The 24377-nt window shown below is 43.0% G+C and overlaps 2 protein-coding genes across 2 annotated transcripts; one reads left to right on the forward strand and one right to left on the reverse strand.

Annotated features, from left to right (window-relative positions):
- Positions 1-3813: 3813 nt before the first annotated feature.
- Positions 3814-7075, forward strand: LOC306713835 (uncharacterized protein; the record flags this gene model as incomplete). The annotated part of the gene is made up of 4 exons (XM_079183674.1): positions 3814-4008; positions 4175-4280; positions 6240-6467; positions 6620-7075. 4 exons carry the CDS (start codon positions 3814-3816, stop codon positions 7033-7035), a joined length of 945 nt encoding a protein of 314 aa, XP_079039800.1. The 3' UTR covers positions 7036-7075.
- A 4661-nt stretch (positions 7076-11736) lies between these two features.
- LOC306713837 (basic helix-loop-helix ARNT-like protein 2) lies at positions 11737-23463 on the reverse strand (the record flags this gene model as incomplete). Its single annotated transcript, XM_079183676.1, has 18 exons — positions 11737-11894; positions 12245-12347; positions 12715-12805; positions 12981-13092; positions 13196-13251; positions 13490-13640; positions 13830-13936; positions 14119-14353; positions 16584-16733; positions 16863-16977; positions 17701-17793; positions 17888-17970; positions 18062-18219; positions 18400-18441; positions 18532-18579; positions 18686-18779; positions 22496-22671; positions 23456-23463. The coding sequence occupies 18 exons, from the start codon at positions 23461-23463 to the stop codon at positions 11737-11739; spliced, it is 1980 nt and encodes a 659-aa protein (XP_079039802.1).
- Positions 23464-24377: the final 914 nt, after the last annotated feature.

Consider the following 24377-nt stretch of genomic DNA (forward strand, 5'->3'; position numbering starts at 1 on the left):
CCACGCCTTCCACTTTCCACGGTTACAGGACGCTGTGCCGTCCTCCGGTGAAGCCGTTGGAGCGTTTTGGAGATACTCCTCCTCATCCCCGTTTTCTCCCGGAGAAGGCTGCAAATGCAACGCAAAACTGGAGATGCAGCCAGTGTAGAAGTCCCCTCTTTTACTGCATGCTTGCTGAACTTCTCCCGCATTTTGGACTTAACAGGAACCGAACACTCTAGATGTCCTTAATTCTTGCTGAACTGCTGCTGCTGCTTCTGTGCTCCCTTTAAGAGCAGTTCTGTGGAGAAAGTCTTGCTTTCTTTTAGCCATCAGAAATTAGAAAACAAGCCTCAAGTAGCTGGTCGACAAGGGAAAACAGGACGTTTTATTTGAAGGTGTACTAATGCAGTTCAACCGTTGACATTTATGAAGGATAGGAAGGCTCTCAAAAGGACTTTGATGATGGCCGCCACTGTTTAGGCAGCTCAAATCTCTCAGCAGTGTTTTTTTTTTTAATAGATTAAGAAAAGGATCTCTATCAGCCTTCCTGAAGTCCACGCCATCTACTCTAGACATATATGTATTTTGCTTTAAAGCTAAAGACTTAACATGAAATCCTGAAATCTGATGTGTGTTGATCTCGTTAATATGTATTTTCTCACACTGTGGAGAGAAACAGACTGACAATGGCTTTGTGAGTAGCAAACACCGCAAAGATGCCACTGCTGCTCCAGCCACTGAATGCAGCCGACTTTGTGCTGTTTGTATGGATTTAAAGACACGTGATAGTTTTCAATTGACCCTTTCTTTCTCACCAGAATCTTTGAGCTAAATGTAAAAGAAGAAGGTTTTATTTTTCTGTCTGTACTGCAGCAACTCATTCTGTCACAATTATTGATGTCTTATGGTCGTCAGTTTAAAGTCATTCAGGGCCCCTGGAGGGTTTAGGAACATGGGGAATATACATGACTAGTATACATGACTGGAAAACTGAGCCGGGTCGAATAATAACTGCAAATACTGATCACAACTTGACTTCATTAAAGGCTTACAGGTAGGTTCAGGTAATAAGCTGAAAATCATGTCAAACTCAATTTCAAGAGAACCTCTTGCATGATGTAAACTTAAGGTTTTCTGTGTAAGTCAGAGCAATCATAAGGAGGTCAGACTGTTGTTTTGTCCTCGATGCACTAGAAACACAGAGATGCACTGACATGTAACGTTTGAGCAGCGAGGTGGAGAAACCTCTGGACCGTGCCGACCTATGAACTCCGATTCGCTTGAGTTCTCGAAACGTCCGCTGCAGCTTCTCCAGCTAATGTGGATATTGCTCCTGATAAAAAATGTTATCTTTAAATGAATAATTAACCTTTATTATTCCAGTGGTCTACTGTATGTACATAGATTTTAATCATAAACTGTGAGAGCCCCTTTACTGTTGCTTTAGTCAGTTTACACTCTAGCAGTGAGCTGTCTTATTTTTAGAAGGACTCGAGTAGACACACTAACAAATCTGCACTTTACACTTTTTGAAGGGGGAATTTTTAAACCTTTACTGTAAACTGATTGTTGTATAATATTATTAATAATAATACTGCCATAAAAGCTGAATAAAGAGACTTTTGTTTAGTTGAACAGTTCATGGTTCAGCATGTGTTTTTCAATGTGTGCTAATCTGACAGCAGAGCGGAAGAAAGGGAGGGAAATAGATGAAGGAAGAGAGAAGAGAGGGACAGTCAGGATGTTCAGGAGAAGATGGACCTAATTCATCACAGTCGAAATGAGGAGAGGACCTCAGCGGCCTGCAGAGCGGCACTGACACACGAGGAAGATGGAGTGGTGAGTCTGCTCACAGATGACAGAAAAAAGAATCTCAAGCTGGCGTTCGGCAGCCACGTCTCATATTTACCCCCGAGTAATAGATGTGTAATGCTACCATGAGGAAATGGAAAGTTGATGTATCGGCGAATAGATAGTTAGATAAAGGAGGCTGGCTTCCATGACACTGATCACGAGTGATAAACAGACATAAATGTTTTCATGAAATCAGGTCTGGAGAAATGAATCTGAAAACAATGTATCTCCACTACACACAGTGTTAGAAGAAGACATTTAAATATCCATAAAGAATTTCTTATCTTTCTTCAAAAGCAGAACAGAAATGCAAAAAGAAGGAAAGGTAAAGGTGTTACATACAGCCGACTGTAGGGAGTTGTCAAACTTCAAATTTTGGATAGTGAGAACTGTCCCCATATAGACAGAAGGGACCACAAGCATGGTCTGTATGCAAATGAAAACCATCAGTAAAATCAGGCAGTAAACACACTGCATCCAAGGGAAATGACCTGTACTGCAAAGACATTTCCTCTTTGCATTAAGGGTGGAAAGTCAACACCAAACACCTGCTCATTTGTTTAGTCTGCCCTGTACATAGTTGTGCATGTGCGTATGTGTGTGTCTGCATGTTTCCGGGCGTTCAGTTGCAAGTGGGCAAGAACTGCAAGACACACGAGAGGAGAAAGAAGACACACAAAGAGGTTAGTTGGAGTTTGGTGTTTAGCTTTGATTTGATTGATTGAAATGTGTGTATCACCTGTATATTTGTACTTTAATTCATTCTTGAAGATGTTTCAGATCCATCGGCTTACTACATAAAATGTATCTATCACTTAAATTTGCAATGGAGTTCAGGCGTTGTAGAGTTTAAATACCTTTAAATGTATGTTTTTATATATACGTAAATGAGACCAACTTGAAGGGTCATTTCACCCAAATTTCAACGAAACATATTTTCTCACCAGTAGTGAGAAGATGGTTTTGGTTGTATTTCTCCAGGTTTTGAGATATCACCCTCTGACATGTATGCCTCCAGCTCAAAACAAAGGAGGTGAACAGAACTTTTTATTTGCAGAGCTCACAACTTTAAAAAAATTAAAGAATTGAACAGCTACGTCTCTCTCCAGACACATTTAACCCGTTACTTTATATTGCATGCGTTTGTTTCACCTTCATGCTGCAAATGAGGCCCTGCGAGCAAAGAACAAAACAGACATCTGGTGAAAGTCTGAAAATACCCTCGAAACTCAGCAGGGATGCTCCACAGTGTTGGTGACTCTTAATGTGCACAAAGTGTCTTCTACTTCCCAAAATAATCCTCTCAATGTGCTGGAGAGCCCAATGCAAGACAGAAACAAGAGTCGGAGTAAGTTTTAAGGACGTACAATTTGCAAATCTCTCTCAATTCTACCTCGTCATGTAACAATTTAGATACAGTTGAGTCATAGGTAATGTAGCGTATCTCCTCTTACATTGTGCGAGAGTATAAAGGACTAGACACAACGAGGGCGTTACAAATAAATTACACTTATTCATTTTACATTTAGCAAAATGCTTTGAGTGAATTTCAGTTCCCTCTTGTCTAGGGATTTTATTGTGAAAGGTCAGAACGGAAGGAGTGGATCTTGTATGCACCGCCTTTGTCAAGGTTGAAAGGAGCAATAACGTTTGCTGTTGTTGTACACGTGTACATTTTGATTGTGTTCTTTCCACACGACGTGATTGGTTGATGCCTTTATTAAAGGTGCGAAAGCTCATAAAAATCAACCTTGTTCCAGAAAGTTGCTTTTCTGCGGCGTAATTTTCAATTTTCGTATTCTGTGTGAAACTGCTTATGATAAAAACAACAGTTTGAAAAAATATATTGACTCGCACAAGACTAAAAAAAAAAATGCCCCCAGACTGTAAATGGCTTCGGACAGGATGTCAAATGCTGATAATCATTCTCTTTGACTTTATTATTTCAGGTGTAACACTGTATCAGAGATTGTCAGCATGTCAGCGTCTCCTCCCAAGAAATTTGAACCAGACAACAGTTTTATTGAAGATATCTCCAAGCGCTGTCGTCAAGACGGGTGGGAAGACGTCTTGTTTGCCGCTGACATTTTCATCCTGATCACAGGGGTGGTGGCTAACGTTGCACTGCTTTGGCTGTTTCTGAGGGAAAAGAAATCGCTGTCGGCCTCAAAGGTAGGTCCACTGCTCCTCACCGCTCTGAGGTATTGTATTCAATGCTATGGACCAGGTAGTTTCCAGTTAGAGTTATGCTTGGCATTGGAGAAAGACTAAAAGCATAACATATAACACACCACTCTCTTGTTGAACTGCATCTTGTGTCTAAACCTTTGTCTTTCAGGTTCTAGGTGTGAATCTTGTCGCAATGGATCTCCTCTACCTGTCTGCATTGCCTATCAACTTAATTTACAAAGAGAGCGGCGCAGGTGTCAACACAAATCATTCAGGTGAACACTGCCAGAGATTGGTGACAAAGATAAGAATACTTTTTTGGGGTTGGAATGAATTATTTCAGTGAATTGCCGCGGTTTTTCTCTTGCCAATTTGCACCTTTGATCGCCTGCAGACCGTCATGTCAGTGCTGACTTTTGAGTGAACCAGAGAGTCTAAAATAGAGGAAGTTATCATATTATCATCTGTGTTGGACCAACCACCTTTACATATCTCTGCCCCGCCAAAGTATAAACTGCACCCAAAAAGATGCATTGTCGCAGTCAGTTGTGAGACAGAAGTCTGGTCAAATGTGTCTCTTGAATAGACTGTTAGCTTTTTGTTCTGTTAGTGACTGAGGTAACTATAGCTTCCTAACTGCCATTTGGCAAGCCGCCTTGGTGGACTATCATAGCCGACTAGCGCTAGCTGGTCCACAGCTAGCTAGTTACATGCGTTTAGCTCCCAAGCTAGAGTTATTTGCCAAGCAGCCCCACAAGTATAGTAACACCCCATAGTGTAGGGGACACCAGGCTCCCAGCACTTCCTGTTTTGTGAGGCACACTGATGTAAGTCCCTGCGCGACTTGCTGGTCAGATCAGACAATAAAGCCTTGGTTATACAGCCCGAACGGACTGTCGCACGGACATGAGCTGATGTGGAATTGTGATAAGAAAACGTTTTGGATCTCTTATTCTCCGTGCAGGTTTCTTCTTTAAAGTTCACAATTTTTTCATTACATTACATTACAGTCATTTAGCAGACACTTTTATCCAAAGCGACTTACAATAAGTGTATTCAACATCGGTATTCAAGAGAACTACTAGTCACCAGAAGTCATAAGTGCATCTCCTTTTTTAAACAAGCATCTAAGAGCATAAACCAGAGCAAATGTACATTGCAAAAACAAAAACAATAAGTGCTAAGTGGAAGGCTCAGGGTAGTTTTCAGCCCGAGCCAAAAGATGGGCAGCGACTCTGCTGTCCTGACGTCAGTTGGGAGTTCATTCCACCACTGTGGGGCCAGGACAGAAAAAAGCCGTGACCGGGTAGATCGGCCGCAGGGACCTCTGAGCGACGGGGCAACCAATCGCCCCGAGGCAGCAGAGCGAAGTGGTCGGGTGGGGGTGTAGGGCTTGACCATGGCCTGGAGATAGGAAGGAACTGTTCCTTTCACTGCCCTGTAGGCTAGCACCAGAGTCTTAAACTGGATGTGAGCTCTTACAGGGAGCCAGTGTAGAGAACGGAGAAGGGAAGTTGTGGGGGAGAATTTGGGGCGATTGAACACCAGACGAGCTGCAGCTTTCTGGACAAGCTCCAGCGGTCTGATGGCCGACACCGTGGCTCCGGCAAGTAGTGAGTTGCAGTAGTCCAGGAGGGAGATGACAAGAGCCTGGATGAGCACCTGCGCCGTCTCCTCAGTGAGGAAGGGGCGAATCCTCCTGTAGTTGGTCGTAAGAAAGGGTAGAAGAGAAACCGCTCTGAAGTTCTTGACATCAGAGGGGTCAACTGATGGTTTCTTCAACCCATCACCCTCCGCTCATATGCATCTGCGTAGTTAGAAAATGTTAGATGTGCACGGACAGGCGAAGACCCGCTGCACAAAATTCCCGCGAACGGGGGACAATGTTTACTGAAGTACTAAATCAAGTGAGAAGTAGGGTCATTTTCCCATAGACTTCTATACAATCAGACTTCTTTTTGCATCCGGAGGAGTCGCCCCCCTGCTGGTCAGGAGAGAGAATGCAGGTTTTAAGACACTTTTGAGTTTTTTCCATCTGAAGAGCTGCCTTTCCTACTTTGTAAATTAGCTTTTCCTTTTATATCAGTTTGGTGTGAAATTAGAGTTTTGTGTGAAGTTGGAGTAAGTTAAATGATTTTGCTAGCCCATGTTAATCCTGTCCAAATGGTTTTAGAAAGCCTGACTTTGAAATTGACTGCAATAGCCAAGTGCTAACCCTGTGATTGTCCTTTCAGTCACTGCCAGGCAACAAAACAATACTACAGAACCACTGAATGTTACAAAAGATATCTTCAGTATGTTCAACCTAATTGGCTGTCCCCTGCTGCTGGCCTGTATGTGCATCGAGCGCTACCTGGCCGTGATTAGACCTGTGCTGTACCTGAGAGCGAGGAAGTGGGAGTATCGAATGGCTGTTTCTGCTGTGGTGTGGGCGTTCACCTTGTGCTTCTGTCTTGTTTCAGGTAAGTGTTGGGTGAGAGTTCGGCATGTAAATCATGTTTAAGGATAAAAATTATTTTTTTTAAATCGACAGATGAATTACAGAAAGCGACTTCCCTCCAAAGTCGAATTTAATGTTTTAAATTGACATTTTCTCTTCCTTGTTTTTTTACAGGTTCAGTGCAAAATTTATTTCTCATGATGGTGCCTGTTTCCGTCATCATCTCCTGCCTCTTCTGCCTGATGCTCGTCTGCCTTGGAGGAGTGATCTGGTCACTGCAGAAGCAAAGTCCTGCCCACACCACACATGGTAACCAAGCCCGCTCTGTGTCACTCCAAAAGAGACAGGCGGTAGATAACGTGTTGGTCGTGGTGGTGCTTGCAGTGATGGCTTACCTCCCGGTCCTGATGTTGGTTCCTCTGGTCTTTTACATATACTTTACGGAAGAATTCAATAAGGACATTTGTAATATTTTGGAAACAGCTTTGCTATCCCCCACATTTGGTGTATTCATAGGCCCTCTGTTCTATCTCTCTAAAGCAAGACAGATGTGCTGCCTTCGTGGAACAGGAAAGACTTCTAATGAATAGAGACATGCTACGAATTCCCCAAACCTCTAATACCTGTGAATGTGTGACATATTGTTTTATCTTTTTGTGAGCTGTTATAACTTAAACTATTGTACGGAAGATATGTAACTTTTAAATAACTCAACCGTGCTTTGGGACACAAACACCAGTCTCAATGACAAGACAATTTGTTCATTTTGAGTGCATACCTGTCTGGCTTTTTCGCGGGTTATTTGTACGCCAAGTAACTAGCTGGTGACGAGCCGTCACCATACTTTTGTTACCTCAGCGTAACCGCGACGGTTTCATGGCAACACGTGGCGTAAAATTACATGTGAAAAGCCTTCGATGATAATGATGTGCGGAAATGTCGTACTATTTATATACCTTCCTGAGATTGGGTTGATTGATGTAGATTTTTTTTTTTTACCTAGCTTTGTTTTTTTAACACTCAGTGGCTGAAGGAGGAGGAGAAACGGATTTGTGAGTTGGGATTTAACCGTGGGATTAAACTCTTTGTCAACAAAGAATTTGTCTTTAAGTGATTTGCAGCATTTGGTAAGTGAACTGCGTTTGTTTTTTTACATCTAATATCTGAATGGCCCTTGAGTGTGTAGCAGAATGCGTGTTGCTGCTGTTGTTTTCCCGTTAAGCTAGTTTAGCGTAGCCTCCCAGAAGTGCGGTGCCTCAGCTGTTTTTGGTTTTGGTTTTTTTTGTTCCGGTTCAGAGGTCACACAGTCTCCTACGTGAGCGCAGAAAACATTATATTTCCTACAATTTAAGCTTCTGCATTTTCCAAATGCAATAGCATTATTCAAACGTATTGTTCGGTTCGTAAGCAGCATACCGAACGGTTTAATACGAATACGTGTATTGTTACACACCTAGAAACGAATAATAACAGTAGCTGTGGCGCGATCATGAGGTTATTAGGTGTTTCAGCTGCAGGACAGCAGTGAAGGCCCAGGTATAAAATGCACAGCCCGCCACTGACATGTTACCACTTGGACACATCATACGTCAACATAATACGGAGTTTCATTGCTACGCAGATGATACCCAGTTGTACATCCCTGTTAAGCCTGGCTCCAGCGTCTGTCATTTCCTGCCCTGCCGACATTAGAAATTGGATGGTCAAAGATTTCCTTGAACTAAATTACTCCAAATGCAAAGTAGTTATAATTACCCCTGATGGCCCCAGCACCAGCTGTATTAATGATCTCTCCTCAAGGTTGGGCGAATTATCTTATAATGTTCAGCATGAAGCCCGCAACCTAGGTGTTATTTTTGACTCTGAATTGACTTTTGACGCTCACTTGACCAAAGCTGTGCAGATCTGCTTTGATCAATCGAGACAGCTCAGCAAAATCAGGTCGTTCCTTTCACCTGCAGACCCGGAGAGTCATTCGTGCCTTAATCTCCTCCAGACTCGACTAGTGCAACGCACTTTATTCTGGTATCAGCAGGCGAAACATTCGAAGACTACAATTGTTACAGGACGCTGCTGCCAGACTTTTAACTCGTACGAAGAGAAGTGACCACATCACATCAATCCGCGCTGCCCTTCACTGGTCACGTGTGACTTTTAGAATTGATTTTAAGATTTTACGACGTGGCTCCTTCCTATATCTGTGATCTGCTGATTCCTTTGGAGCCTGATGGCTGCCTGAGATCTTCGCGCAGGGCCTGAATAACTGTTCCAAATTTACGATTGGTCACTAAATGTGACCGGGCCTTTGCTGTCCGGGCCTCGAAGCAGATTTTATTTCATTTATTTATTTCATCTAATTTTACCTGTTTGATTGTGTTTCTTATTTGCTTTCATGTTTTATTGTGAAGCGCTTTGTAACTTTGTTTTGAAAGGTGCTGTATAACAAAAGTTATTATAAAAAGGGTAATAAGTGAGGAAAGAATGGCAAAGGCAATCTTTCAACCCAGAAATTGATGGTTGAAGGTTATATTTCCCATGGATGTGTGAGCAAAACATTTAGTGTTGTAAACTTCATACCTTAATATGTAATACATTTTAAATAGATATAGAATATTGTTATTATCTGTGGGTTTAACCTTTAGGATAAGGATAGTTTTGTTTTTTAATCAAATTATTACCAGAAAAAAAATCACACATTAGGATAAGCAGTTACAGATTATTAATGGATGTTATGAAGGTACAAATCTAAGGAAAAAAGTACAATATCATCCGCATAATTCAGATTTTAGTCTAATAAAAAGACATCTACTATATTTCAATTATCTCTAATTGCTATGGCCAACCTTCCTATTGTTAGTACAGATCTTAGCCTCCGTGAGAAGATAGACTACGGTTCTATATTGGGCAACATCGTGGAGCAGCCTGCAAGCTGACGCAATGCTTTTAAAATCAGTGTCTTCCTTTACAGATTAGCTTGAAAGCATTTACATGTTATCTTGTTTTTGTGTGCATTAACACCCATGTTAAACCAATATGAACGGACAGCCATGTTTCTTAAAAATGAGACCTCAGTAGTATCTAACATTTTATAGGTGACATGACAGGGATTCTTATTTCCTGCATGTTTGATTTGAATGCATTGTGTAAAGGCCAACAACTCTCTTCAATAAATATCTTTTGAAATAAATGGTTTGTGCTCCTTGTTTGTCCCTCTTTACCTCGGCGTTGTTTCACTGAGGGAAGACTTTATATATCTGATTAGCAACGTAGGAGTTATGCAAAAGATTCCTTCCTCTAGCAAAAACAACAGCTACTCAACATATGACAAAATTGAAATTGTGGTAAAGATTAAAATAGAACTTGGACCACTCGTGAAAAATTGTTTTACTTTTAAAGACTCCAACCTCCATTCCTCTGTACAGCAGATACATCAACGACAATTTTCACAAACAAATATCATAGCAGGGCGTGTTCAATATGCTGTAGTGTCCATTACATGTGGCTTTGATGGCAGCAGCAAAATTCGGCCAACAGTTCTGCTTATAAAGCCAAAGAGAGCACATAGCAGTTGATTTACAATTGGACCTTGTCAGACACGACATGTTTCTCAATGCAACACAATCACATTATGCTTTCAAGATTAGAGGAACCAGTGATATAACCAGAGTTTACAGGTGCCGTACAGAGGCCCGGCCCGTCACCGAGTTTATAAGAGAAACCACAGATGACTGGCATTTATCGGTTTACCCAAGTTAGGGCATGAGAAAATAAATAGCTTGGTGATGTGATAATTCCTGATCGTTATGAACCCTTGCTCAGACGTCCACATGTCTGTCTGCTGTATTGCATTTTTACGGCTGATGAGGGGGTTAAAACTGTTCTCTCTGTTCTGCCTCTCCACTGATGAGTTTTTCATTTTGCTCTTTGATTTTGACAACGAATGTAAAAAAAGACAAACAAACTGCATTGATCCAGAATAGCTGTTAGTAGGGATTTTCTTTTATAAGGGGCGGTTGCGGTAATGGGACATTCAGACATAGACTGCAACAGTATCGTCTCCCTGGCAATACAAACACTATGGCTCATTTCTGTGCAGTGTAAGGCTGTTTTTGAGCCAACAGGAAGGATAAGACATGACACAACCTAAAAACATGTTGGCTTGTCCCTTGTTAAGAATAGAAAACATTCTCACATCCGCGGTGGACCACCCATATCTTCCCAGGAGTTCAGTGCACAATGGCTTACCTTCACAGTCCTGTCTGAAGTACAATACATATGTGATATGTGAACACAGTACAGGCATACTAGGGCTCACTCCTTTAGTGCACATTCAATATGACACTTTACCTTAAAGACCTCAAAAAACGTGTTTTTCCCTATACTAACAGTAAAGATTTCGCCTTAAAAACACATTTCCGCTTTTGGTTTTGATAGAGTTAGCACTTATTGCTAATAGCTCTTAAAGCTGTTAGCAATTCAAGCTAGCTGCTGATATTGTGTGTTGGTGGTGCCAGATGTTGGTCTCTTGTCATTTCTGTGGAAAAAAACCTTTTGCCGCAATCATTTTCCAACGGTAGTTGACAAAATCAGACGTGCTTTCTTATGAATTTCCAAACACAAAGACATTTGAATCATATGGAATTAGTTTAAAAGATACAGTTCATGTGGTTTCTTTGCTTGTGCGAGCTATAATCTTCCAAACGGAGGATGACTGGAACCCTGGTGGTGGTGGGTGTGTGGTGCGATGCCTGACGCATCTTCATTTTGGCAGGTTTAATGAGTTTGTAATTCTCCATGAAGAGGACAAGGGATAGACGTACTTTTTAGCCTTCTTCAGTTCTCACTGGACACAATATCAAGAAAACATGACTTAACGTGTGTCCTTTAAAAAAACATGGAGCAATCAGACCATGTCCTGAGAGACATGCAGGTCATCACTGGGTACCAAAGGTTTGGCACATGTCAAAAGGTTTGAGGAGTGTCTCTAGCAGCACTGCACATGGCAGGAGTCTGATACTCCTCCAGACCTCGGCCCCTCATGGTGGGGCAAGCAGAGCGAGTCTGGGTTTAAGCTGAAGTGTCACTGAGGAAGACACTGAATCGCCACAGGCTCCGGGTACACTTTAACCTCACATTCCTTGATGCGAGAGCCGGGGGGGGGGGAGGGGCAACAAGGTGATCACAGTAACAATAATTCCCCTCAACCCTTGTTCGGCTCTCCTTTAAGTCCGACGAACGGCCGAGTTCTCTGCGAGAGAACGACGCAAGAAGCGTGAAGACCGAGGGTCCCTCTAGAAAGGCCAGTGTAAGTCCTCGAACTCCCCCGACTGACCCATTTTCACGTCCGTCTCCAGCAAGCTCATGATGACCGCCATGGCCGCCTCGTCGCTGCTGAAGCTGCTCAGGCCTGGCACCACCATGCTGTCCAAGTCCAGCTGGGATGGCTCGCCTGGGCGAAACAGAGCGAGGAAAAGAAAACATTAGGGGGGGGACGTGGGATATTGTTTTAAATTAATCCGTTGTAGTGTCGTAAAAATTATGAAGGATTAAAGTGTTGAATGTCATGGAACACAGCTGGATTTTCCTACTCAGAGCTTTTGGATAACCTAATTGGATCACCTGCTGGCCTGCAGCTGTGACATGGTGGGTGGGGTTTATTGAGAATATAAAATGTCTAAAAGGTCCTTTTGAAGTCTTCAGACAGGATTTTTGGGGGAGAGGCACATTTCTTCTTCTTTGCACAAATGTGGAGAGAAACTGGTAGTACCTTCGGATTCATGATTAGCCCGCTGACAGTACCTGAACTCTCAGGAGTTGCGCTGCCGGCGCCCGTTGTGGTCTTCGAGTCAGACTGGGACTGTGAGGAACTGCCTGCCGCCGCCGCCTCCTCTCTGCTGGACGCCTGGAAGTCGTGTGATGTCAAAACACTGCACAGGGCCTTATGTTTCACCTTTCTCCACTGGAGCGTGTAATTAAACTCAGGAAAATAAGTTGTAGAAGTAGCCGCTGCCTTAATGTATAAATAACACACAGCATCAACATTAGCACAAGCTGACATAATGTCAAAAATGTATTTCCATAGACAGAATCAAACCTCCTTATGCCACTAAAATTGACAATAAAAAAAAAAAAGAGGAAACACAAGAGATGCCTCTGAAGTGTAATGACGTAGAGGTTTAAAGTCTCCGAATTTTTTTTAATTATAAAATAAAGAACTAGTGTAATTTGCCTCAGACAAAATGTGCTGTCATGATAAAGAGGACACTCACGCTGGTGCTGGTTTGCGGGGAAACCAGTGCACATTTCTCCTGGACCGGGCCAAACGGACTGGAAGCTCTGCTTGATGGGGAGGAGTTCATCCTGTTTAGAAACAGGTCGGAACACAGCATGGGATCGGATTATTTTTGTGAAAATTCCATCTATTACCTCATTTAAATCCTATCCCTATTTGATGAACACTACCCCAACATGCCACAGCATTTACTCATGTCAATGTCCACTTTTAACCCATTGCTTCTAGGCTCACACAATGCACCTGTAGGAGTCGATGAGCTCATTTGCGATTTGGGTCCCTATGCTGCCCGCGTAGATCATTGTGCCCACACCGCTGGAAAGGCCGGGAATTATGGGTAACTGCTTTGTGTCCTCTGGGGAATAAGAAGACAGTAGAATCAACCGTTATGTTCTTTTTTGTTAAATCACACACAAGAGATGGATACTGAATGTGAATACACGGCATGTATTTCTTACCCTGAAGTGCTTTTGAGCCGCCTGCCTCCTCATCTTTTGTGTGACCAGGACCCCTGCTGGTGCAAAGGAGTATTTATGATGCTAGTTAAGCCCATGACATTTTAAAGCTGTGCTATGCTATGGCATCATGATGAGAAGCACAATGTACCATTGCTCTCAAGACCTTATTGTTTTTTGCAGCTGTGAAACATGAGTGCAAAGCAACAGCTGAGGAGTTTGTGACAACACCGTCCTCCGATTGTGACATTGTATCTGAGACAGGGGACACGTCTTCACGGATCAATCAATACTTACGAGACGACCCGGTTTGAAGACACGATGAACTCGACTTCTTTGGTCCATGGATTTGTGAAACTAAACCACTGACTTTGGAGCGAAACGTAGGAGCCGTATTTCGTTTTGAACTTGTAGCACTGCGTCTCGAGCTTCTCTTTGCTTCGAAGAACTGCTAAGAGATTTGACACGGGTGTTACAACAGAAAACAGCACAGAGGCTCAATTTGTTGAGCTTCTCCACAAAAGAACACACAAGTGCCGCGTTGAAAACAAAAACACAGATATCTTGTTTTTTGGGGGTACACTCGTTGAGTTCGTATTTAGGGTTAAAGTTGCCAACTGCGGTTGCTTTCCATCACCTTGCCTGTGTTTCTCCGCGAGGTGCCGCAGGTCGTCCTGGTGGAAGTACTCGTAACAGGACGTGCCGAGAACTTCCTGCGGCAAATAACCGATGACTGTCGTGGCTCTGGGAAAAAGGAGAGGACGCAGAGGGAGTTCAGTTACTCTGGCTTTCTCCTGAGGACGGAATGCTGACAGTTGAACTGACAAAACTCTGGCTGCCAAAGAGGCCCTCCTCGCCACAACTCTGCCATTTCATTCTCAGCGGACAAATGGTTACTTGTGCAGATGGAGGGAGGGGAAACTCACTCTTGTTCTACAAAAGTGAACTTTCCGTCGATGGCACAGCGGGTGACAAACTCAGAGGGCTTGATGGTGATGTCTTTGGAAGGCTGGTTGGGCACGTGGGTGAGGAGGCGGCACACCGTCACCAGGCAGGTCAGGTTCGAGGTCTCCTTCTCGGCGTCGCCCTCCGACTCCGGCTGGCTGCTCGGCCAGCTCCGCATGTATCCAGTGCAGTGGAGGGTACAGTATTTGTAAGTGTCTGCGGGCACAAAAACAACCACTTTTGGATATTTGTTTTTTGGAGTTTTGATTACCGGCTGCAAAATTGCACATTAATTCAATCAAACGGCTAATATTTAAAGGCTTAAAAAATGGCACTGTAGTTTCAATCAAACGTGACTCAAGCAGGAGTAAATAGTGCATTTGTCGGGGACTATTTCCAGCCGCAAATTTATACATATTTGGTTCTTCCAGATCAGTCTTTCCCGACATGTTTTGTCTGATGTACCCACTTTATGAGATTGGCAAAAGAACAAATATACGACTTTTTATCTAATAAAGTCATTAAATTCCTATTATTCTTACATATCGTATGACAGGAATAGTCACTAAAAGAGAATATTATGGGACCCAAAAGTTTAAAAGGCATTGCTCTCCTTCTATATCTACTGCAGGGACAGCGGAGCACTTTCTCCAACAGACTCATCCAGCTCCGCTGTCACAAGAACAGATACAGGAGAACATTCCTGCCCTCTGCTATAAGACTGTACAACAAATCACCTCTGGCCAGATCATCCTTCAATTGACTACAACACCGCTACACTGTTGTTGTTCGCTGTTGGTGATCCTTGCACTACTGTTTTTTACCTAGTTAGTTAATTTAATACCATTCTATTTTATTTTATATACTGTACATTTTCTTTAAATTGATTATATTCTGCTCTGTTATCTTATTGTATTGTATATATTGAGCATCTTTCATCTTGTATGTTTACTCTGTAACTTCGTTTGCTGCTGCTACAAACAAATGTCCCCCTGGAGATGAATAGAGTATACATCTATCTCTCCATCCATCTATAGACATATTGCAGTGCAGTTGCAGATATAAGCCACTGTGTGGCGCCACACCTCCGGTTTCTATCAGCACAAAGGGGCTGACAGTAAGCAGGCTTTGGACCACCTTGTTACTTTGGTTATACAATGCCTGCACTGACCTACTTCCTGTGCAGCACTACATGTTTAGTTTTCTATTGTGGCATCTATTTGGGGAAAAATGTCTCATTCAAACTCTTTAGGAAAAGTCACATTTCTGGGTATTTTATAAAGAAACTATCATTTTTTTAGGTATTCAAACAAGTATCAGTGTTTAATGAGGGTCACAACCCACCAGATCATCTATTTATTTCCTCTCAGGCAAGAGAGGAAATACATTTTCAACTATTTTGTTTGTTTTCCACTGGCTGCCTCGAAACATATTTAAATACATGATTAATCTGTTGGTACACATCCTTATCCTCCTGATCTGTTTGGGCCAAAGTTCTGCAGGTGCAGAACCTGAACATGACTGTATATATATATATATATATGAAGCTCAATAGTTCAGATAACAGACATGGCTCCAGCAGCAAGCAGCAAATGAGTGGAGCGTTCTGCCCTCAACCCATTCAGTGGTCAGCTCAGTCATCTAGGGTTCAACCGATATGAGATTGTGAAGCGCAAATACATCTGGAGCCGATAGCTTCAATGTTATTGTCAATATTTGACCATTTGCATGCCAAACACTTCCCCTCCAAAATAAAAAATGTAAATGCACGAATATTTCCTGTGCAATTGTGTAGTTTAGAGAAGAGAGAAGTGTCTGAAATACCGACATCGGTTACAGATCAGCAGCAAACCTCACCCCTCTGGTATTTAGGTCGTAAAATGAGAATCATTTGGAAGTGCTCTGAAGAGTGGGCCACTCTTGGAGCAGCTAGTGGTCATGTGAACTGAAGGGAAGTGGAGGTTTTTCTGTCTCTTGTGCATATTTATCTGACAGATAGCTGTATTGTTCGATAACATTGATGAGGAGTCCTACAACCTCATAGAGCAGCATTGAGCAGATTCAGACAGAGGACACTTTTAGCTGATTAGCATCAGCAGTGTTTCATTCATGCTTCACAATCATTGGCTCAAGCTGCAGCTGACCTGTCACGATAAATCTAATTCAAGCAGGTGATCAGCGCGGCCGGTACGACCTCATTCTTCTTATTCTGCTGATACACATTTATGGAAATGCCGTTCCTTCCATCATCCAAAACCTCCAACTAATGCGCTTTATTTTTGTTGATCTATTTATATTTTATGTTCATTATGGGGAACTCAGAGCAGCATCGTTGCTGCTGCATGGATAAATGTTCACTTCCTTTACTGGAGTGTCTCCGGTTGAACTGACTTGTAGCTAAAAACCCACATTTCCCAGATGATGATGATGATGTCATCAGACCCACCTTTCTTTTTGGGGGTACAGGGCAGCAAGTGTTTGTCCTCCTGCTTCCCCGCCACCCGGCTGTGCTTCATCCGACAGAAGAAGGATCTCCGCGCCCCGGTGGACAAGTGGGGCGGCCTGACGGGGGCGTCCACCTGGACCTGAACCCCAGCTGCACACAGACAGACAGATGACGGAACAACCGTTAGCCGTCGGGCTTTTCTCACTCGTCTTCTACTCTTTCACGTCGTGTTTTTTCGACTTCGGCCGTTTCTCAGACCCGACATGGCGACAGACTTACTGGCAGCATCGATGAGGCGTTGGCGAGGGTACTCCGAAGACGACAGCTGCTCCTTCACCTTGTTGATGTCTTTGGGGTGGATGAAATTGAACAAGCTCTGCCCAGTCAGCTCAAACTGCAAATGCAAAAGGACATGCAGCCATTTATACAACTTTTAATATCTAGGATCTATTTACTTTGTCTTTGTTCACAGTCTGGCGACCAGTTGCTTGATTGTTGTCGTCACACCGCTCACTGTGTCGACATAGAGCGAATGCATCTGCGCTGTTAAGAGAGCTGCTGCAGCGCGCTAAGCCCCGAGATAACTTGGTGTCAGGTTACTTCAGAGGCTTTTCTTTGCTTTTGGTTCCCATTCCTCTCTTGCTTGTCTGCAAAGCTGGAAAATGTGGACAGGAATGTCGAGCAGGTGTGGCAGCCAAACCCCACTCTGACAAAAATGTATACAGCTCGGAGATTGTTGGCCTCAGCTACACAAACAGCTGGAAACAGATAACTGATTGTGTGCAAAGACCAAAAAAACACACATATAGAATATAAATGGATTAAGTACAACACTGTATTCCTTTTTACACCAAATTATTGAACTTAATGTTATTTATTGATATTTTCAGTTGTATTGTTGACTGGTCAGATACAATTTGACTACATTTTGTCAGTTTTGTGTCTCCATACATGCATGCCATTTTTTGCCTCATTCTTCAAATTGACATTCAAATGTGAGAAAAAAAAGAAAAGGTCCATTTAGGGTACACTTAAGTTAAATGTTTGGCATCTCATTAAAGTAGTAAAGTAGCAGGATGGCCTGCTTTTTAATAATTGATGTAGAGGTGCAACATACCCGGCTGAGGTTGAGGATCTTGGAGACGGACTCGGAGATGAACAGGACTTTAGCCCGGTCACAACTTACGATTAAGAGGAAACCATCCGCAGCCTGGGAGCAAGGTCGATAAACGGACATATCAATACACAGATAGATGGATGTAGCGATCCCACGGGACTAATCGGGGTCGTACACGAGTACCTACCCTGAGCAGAAGGTGCCTGAGGTCATCGTGAGGCAGGATTGAAGACTTGTGGGTGGTGTTTGTAAAGGCGCTGCTCGACCCAGCTGAAAACAAAAGGGGGGGGGGGGGGGGCTTTTAGATGGATCGGAATGGACGTCGCTGACATTTTAAATACTCAGGTGGGTTAGGAGTTACCTCTGAGGGCTTTCAGGTGTTGCACGGCCTTCCGCAGGACCGTGAGCTTGTCGAGTTTGCGAGCCATGGGCTGACAGGCGGGGATCATGGCGGCCAGCTCGTCGATGAGGTTGTTCATCTTATCCCTCCGCCGCTTCTCGATCTGTCGGTGAGGCTCCCTGCAGGCAGAAACCAGACATTTCTACCTACTGTGTCTATTTTGGGGGGGAAATAATTACTTGGAGATCATAAAGCAATTATTTAAAAAATGATGAAAGTCATTATAGTCGTTGTCACATTACACTGTAAATGAGACCAATCTAAAGCCACAAAGGCTTTTCATGTCAAACCAGAATTACCTGAAGCATTGTATTTTGACTTGCTGATCATCTTCCTCAGATCTACAAACAAATGGGATCAAAAAATGTAATTCCTCGCCAGTGTTCCCTCATAAGACAGCGTGTGAACGGAACCCCGAGGTGAGTGTGTACCTGCTGAGGTCGTCGTCATCATCGTCCAATTGGAAGTCGACGCTGTGCCTGTGAGAGGGGACATATTTTTGGTCATTAAATAATAAGAGGAAATGCATGCATTGGACAGTACGGTGTGTGTTTCACTCCTCTTGCTGTGCACGGGGTGCCTGACCTCTCCTCCGCGTCTCCCTTCCGTTTCCTTGGCAGCTCGACAGCTGGCAGCGAGGAGCCCGCTTGGTTGGGGCCTTCCTCCTCTGCAGCGAGATCTGATACGTGAAAACAACCAGCGCAGAGATGTGAGGGACTGCGTGTGAATGAGTCAACCTTGAGAGCTCTGCGGCGCTGGCTAGTCGGGTGCCCTATTAATAATTCACCATGAATGAATGTGTGAACAAGACCCGCTCTGCCACTGGGGTTTGTTGGGTTTGTTGCTCAGAGAGAATAAAAATAATTGGCCAAGACGAGAGTGAAGCGGATTCCGTTTCTTAGTAAGTGCAAATGCCTTGAACAGAATTTTGAAAATGAATTGTTACTTTTACTTTTCAAATGGCCTTAAATGCAGAAGTAAATAAAAATGTGTATATTCATAAGCTGGTTGGATAACAGATTGCCAATATGGAAAACTGTGTGTCAACAACAAAGTCAATGCACCATGCTCTGTTAGATATGTTGGGCTAATTACTGGCAACAGTGGCACCCAATCTAGTTGGCGGTTTTATAATTATTTATAAGTAATCATAGGAGTCAATGTTACTTTAATAAATAGAGTAGTACGTCACATTAAGACGTGCATGGGGCCAGTAAAATGCCACACCGGTCTAGTAAATCGAAGCCTTCGTATATATTATATTGTTGTTTTGCCTAAAAGAACAGATCCAAAGAATGTGGAAGCGAATGAAGGCCAGAATTTAAATATTGTGAAATACCACTGAATTCATAGAAGTGAAACATTTTAATTTGAAAACCATCTATTTGAATTTATGTTTAAATTCTAATTTCAAGCTTCAATTGAATTACATTTTTTTTCGAGTTTTCATTTTCTAAATCAGTGAATTGTATCTGTCAATCCTAATGTTCATGGATTCTTGATGTGACCGTTTGTCTTGTTTTTTAAACTACTAGTTATTGTGGCACGGCTTTGTTACAACCCGAGCACAATCCATCAATATTTGAAGCCAATTTTGTCCTCAAAAGTCCAACTTTCTTTTTGTTTTTGTGAGCAAACAATCAATGACTCATAAGTGTGTTTGCGGTCGTGGGTGGCAATTCTTTTTAAAAAGGCGGATACCTCACTCACTCAGGAATGCTGGTCTAAATGTTGGAAGACTTTAAAGGCTGACCCATGTCTGCCTGCCAGAAACATTTCTGAGAGCAAAATTCCTCCCTTTCTTCTATCTAGTCTCTCTTCAAACCAACTCCCCCTCCCCCCTCCCCCACACACACACACATTAATAAAGGCCTTGGCTCGGCCTTGCTCTATTGTCATCCTTTCTGTCTGCGTGTGCACTGGCTGACGGTTGCCATTGAAGCTCTTGAGTGTGTCCGTTTAAGTGAATCGTAACGTTTGTATGAAGCAGTATCACTGACCTACTTCCCTCTCAGGACTACCATACTTTAAATTGTCACATTTACATTTTAACGTGACTGTTGATTGTGACTGACCCACATTCTCCTGCTTATTCTCACGTATGATGCGAACTGATACAAAAACAAAACGAACACAGATTTGAGCTGAGCAGATCAGCTGCGATGCCGAAATTATTATTATTATTATTCAAGCTATCCTCAACTTTTGCACAGCGATACATAAATAACACTTCAACAGTGACCCTTTCCACGGGGTCAAAAGTCACACACAGCTAGCTTTGACAAATAGGTGGAACTTGTTTGGAACTTTAACGATATTGAGATTGAGATTGAATTCCTCCGGAGTCTAGAAGGTCATCGCTGACGCAAAAGTGGAATGTGGGAGCAGACGCTTGCCAGCTGTCCCTTCTGCCTACCACACCTCTTCCACAGTGATGCTGCACAACACGCTGCCACCACCTAACATTTTCCTGTCTCCCTATTAGTGAGGAGCCCCCCCCCCCAGGCCAGTGGATGACACAGCATATTACTGAAACGTGGATGAAGCGTAACAAACTCAGGATGACCGCGTGGTGCGATGGGTGCGCAAACGACGTGACCTACATGCGTTTCCTAACAAGTGTACATTTCACTCGATTAACATTAATGCATGTGACAGTGGAAAGTAGAGTATGGCCAGCTTTGAATTATAGACGTGATGTATAGCCAGGAAAAGTATGCAAGAACGCCAGGGAATGCAATGCCCTGAGTTGATGCAATACAAACCAGTACAAAGCTAATTCAGCAATAAAAAGTCAAGATTCTAAAATGGCCAATAAATGGCCAATAAATGCCAGACTGAGGCACAACTGCCAAACAAACATCACAGTGGAAAGCATAAAAACTATCTTGCCGATATACATACATTAGTATATATATATATATATATATATATATATATATATATATATATATATATATATATATATATATATATATATATATATATATAGAAAGATAGAAAGACAAACATATACCTTTCAGACTACAAACATAGCATTTATCACCTGTGATTCAAACAGCCAGCCTGTGCACAGTGTTTTTCTAAAGAATGGATAGGCTGCATTCACACAGCTATTGTGCAAAACCTTTCCGACTCAAGCACGCAAGAGCGCTTCCTTTTGTTGAGATTCAGCAGCGGATGGCTGTGTCAAGGCCACAGTTTCAAGATCCATCAACAGTGCCGGGGATCGCTACCATTAGCAGTTTAATTAACCCATTAGTGCTGCATGTTCAGACCACTAATGGGTTCCTATGGATGTAAACAGGGACTTTCTGGCTCTGTCACAGCACCTTCATTTGTGTTCCAAAATGCAATATCACTATTGCATTTTGCTATTAAACAGCTGCATATGGTCTTTCAATGTGTATGGCCCACTAAATAATATGTTCTGGTATTTTAAAGCGCCTTTGCTACTTCATAGAGTCTAGTTTAGTATTTTTTACAATGATCTTGTGATGGCGTCAAGACGTTTTGACAGCGGACATCATTGTATTGTTTCTCTGTCTACCTCCCTCTGCTGCACAGTGAAGGCAGCGCTGCTCTACTGATCTACTGACCCAATTTTGAAAGAAGCTGCGAGAGGAAAAAAACACGAAACCTCGTGGAACCACGTGACAAGCTAAGCTCCCCCAAGGACGGTCTTGGTAAGGCTGGGCTGATACAAAATACCGGTTAACGGAAGAGGGTGGCGATATAAAATAAATATGGTTACGCCATACAAAAATGATACATATTTTATTAATATTAGGGTGCAATCGTCACCATGGTTCCACGAGGTTTACCCTCCCGTACAGGAACAAAGCCCACCGCCCGCGCGCGTCCAATCGGAGACGAGCACGTTTATACGGAATAATGAATGAACGAGGCTTCGACCGTAGCGACAACGCGCGCGGCACGGTCGTTCACCGCTTGCCAATCGGTATTTTCGGGCACAGCGGGTTATGAGGCAGTTTTCCGGGCTGCTCCACTCCTCCATTCACCCAGTGCTGCAGATAGTCACCGTGACATTTAGCTAGTAGCGGAGGCTAGGTGGTGCCGTTATAAGTCGCTTCTGACAGCAACGTCGGTCGCTTCAATGTCACAAAGTTGAGCTGAAGTAAAGTTAAACAAAACAAGCAACGTTATCTTGTGAAACTACGGCCCAATTGGTCGCATGAAGGGACTGGTGAAGCTCGGTAGTACTTTCTGGAAGCATTCTCCGCAGCTTTAGTTGTTCCATTTGTCAAATGATGGGAAAGAAGCAACAAAAGCAATTGTTCCTCTCCGTTCACTGATAATGCTCGTAACGTTAGCGAGCTTCAGTGCACACAATCATGGCTGTCGTCCACTAGCGACCCGTCCCTTGGCACCTACCTGCCTGCCTGTCCGCCGTCCCGTCGGAGCCGCCGGCCGACATGCCTACAGACTGGAGCCGGTGTGCCCCGTGTTGACTATGGAGCGCCGCATGCGGAGCCACCAGCTGTAGTAGTAACAGAGTAGCCGCAGAGAGCCGGGTGTTGTATAATTGACTTAAATTTCTCCTCACCCTCCTCCTCCCGTATATATTTTGTTATGAAGGAGGCGGGGTGGGGTGGTGTGGGGGGCAGAAAACATGAGGGATGGGTGAGAACGGACCACCCATGTCTAGGAAACAAGGAAACGTTCACACTTGTCTCCTCCTTCATCGCCTTTTTTATGCCCTTGTTTACTTGACAGGTCACACGACGTTTCGCGAGGACAGCTGCTATGCACTCATTTCAGCTGGTGTCGCTCATGAATCAGTATCCATTTAATTTAAAAATAAAAGGGGAAAAAAACTATCACGTGAAATGTGTTTTTTTATTTATTTGTATTCAATGAACTGGTTGACCTAGTTTCAATGAACTGGTTGACCTAGTTTCTCTGCATGAACCTGGATGACCTTTGCACAATTATGTATGCTGCTTTAAATGTATGGTCTCAGAATAGTCTAGGATTTATTTGTATTCTTGTATGCATCTTTGTACGTTTTCATTCACCGTTATAAAATATAAACATACAAATGTGACTGTTTTTACAGAATGTTCAAGGATGTGTATTTAAGGTCGTATATCATAACTCGCATTCAATGATTGATCTAAGAAGGGATGGTCCAACTGGGCCGTCAGGGTTAGAATAATACCGTGACAACGCTGATCTAATAATCCGATTCATTTCTAATGCACGCCCTGCACCGACGGTGACGGTGAGAGATTGATTCTTCCGGTTCTTCTGTGTCGCGCGAGCGTCATTGATCGGACTTCGCTGCTCTCTCGCTTTCCCACAAACAGAGCGGCGGTAGGGAGGAGGTCTCACTCTGTCATTGTTTCCTAGTATGTGATCAGCACAATCACACTTCAGAATCAGCTTTATTGGCCATGTATGCGTGCGCATACATGGAATTTGACTCCGGTTACACATTGCTCTCATCGTACATACACACAGAATATACAATAAACAAGAGAAATATAAAAACAAGGACATTAAAGACAACAAAGTAGAACAGAGAAACTAAGCATAAACATTTAAGTACTGTACAATATAAATATATATCGAAGAATATATATGAGCATAAAGAACATGAAGAACAATGACAATGGATTCGGAATATTAGTGTAGAAGGTGGTAATAGTGCAAATGAAGATGCAATATGTCTGATTAATTGTTCATCAGAGTGACGGCCAGTGGGAAGAAGCTGTTCCTGTGTCTGGTGGTTTTGGCATACAGAGCTCTGTAGCGCCGACCAGAGGGGAGGAGTTGGAACAGCTTGTGTCCAGGGTGTGAAGGGTCTGCAGTGATCTTTCCAGCCCGTTTCCTGACTCTGGAGGTGAACAAGTCCAGGATGGGGGGCAGGCTGGAACCAATGATTCTCTCTGCAGACCTGACAACCCGGTGTAGTCTGTTTCTGTCCTGTTTGGTGGCCGATCCAAACCACATGGAAATAAACACAGTGTGATGTTTTGTACACAAGTTTAATATGAGGACCCTATTTGAATTGTATTCTGTTTGAATAGCATGATTAAAGATATGCTTTTAAGACACAAACATACCCTGAGTAATTATATGTCTGATATAGTCCTTCCACACAAAATAAAAATTGAATTACATAGTGCAAAACTGTTAAAATGGCATCCTCTACTCCAGTAAAGGTTTTTGTCCTCATGGCTACGTGGACTTCCTTCATAAATGATGTCAAGTTATCTACAATACTGATAATGGGGCGATCAAGGGTGGCCAG

The sequence above is a fragment of the Pholis gunnellus genome, assembly GCF_910591455.1.
Source record: "Pholis gunnellus genome assembly, chromosome: 22".
Taxonomy (NCBI): Eukaryota; Metazoa; Chordata; class Actinopteri; order Perciformes; family Pholidae; genus Pholis; species Pholis gunnellus.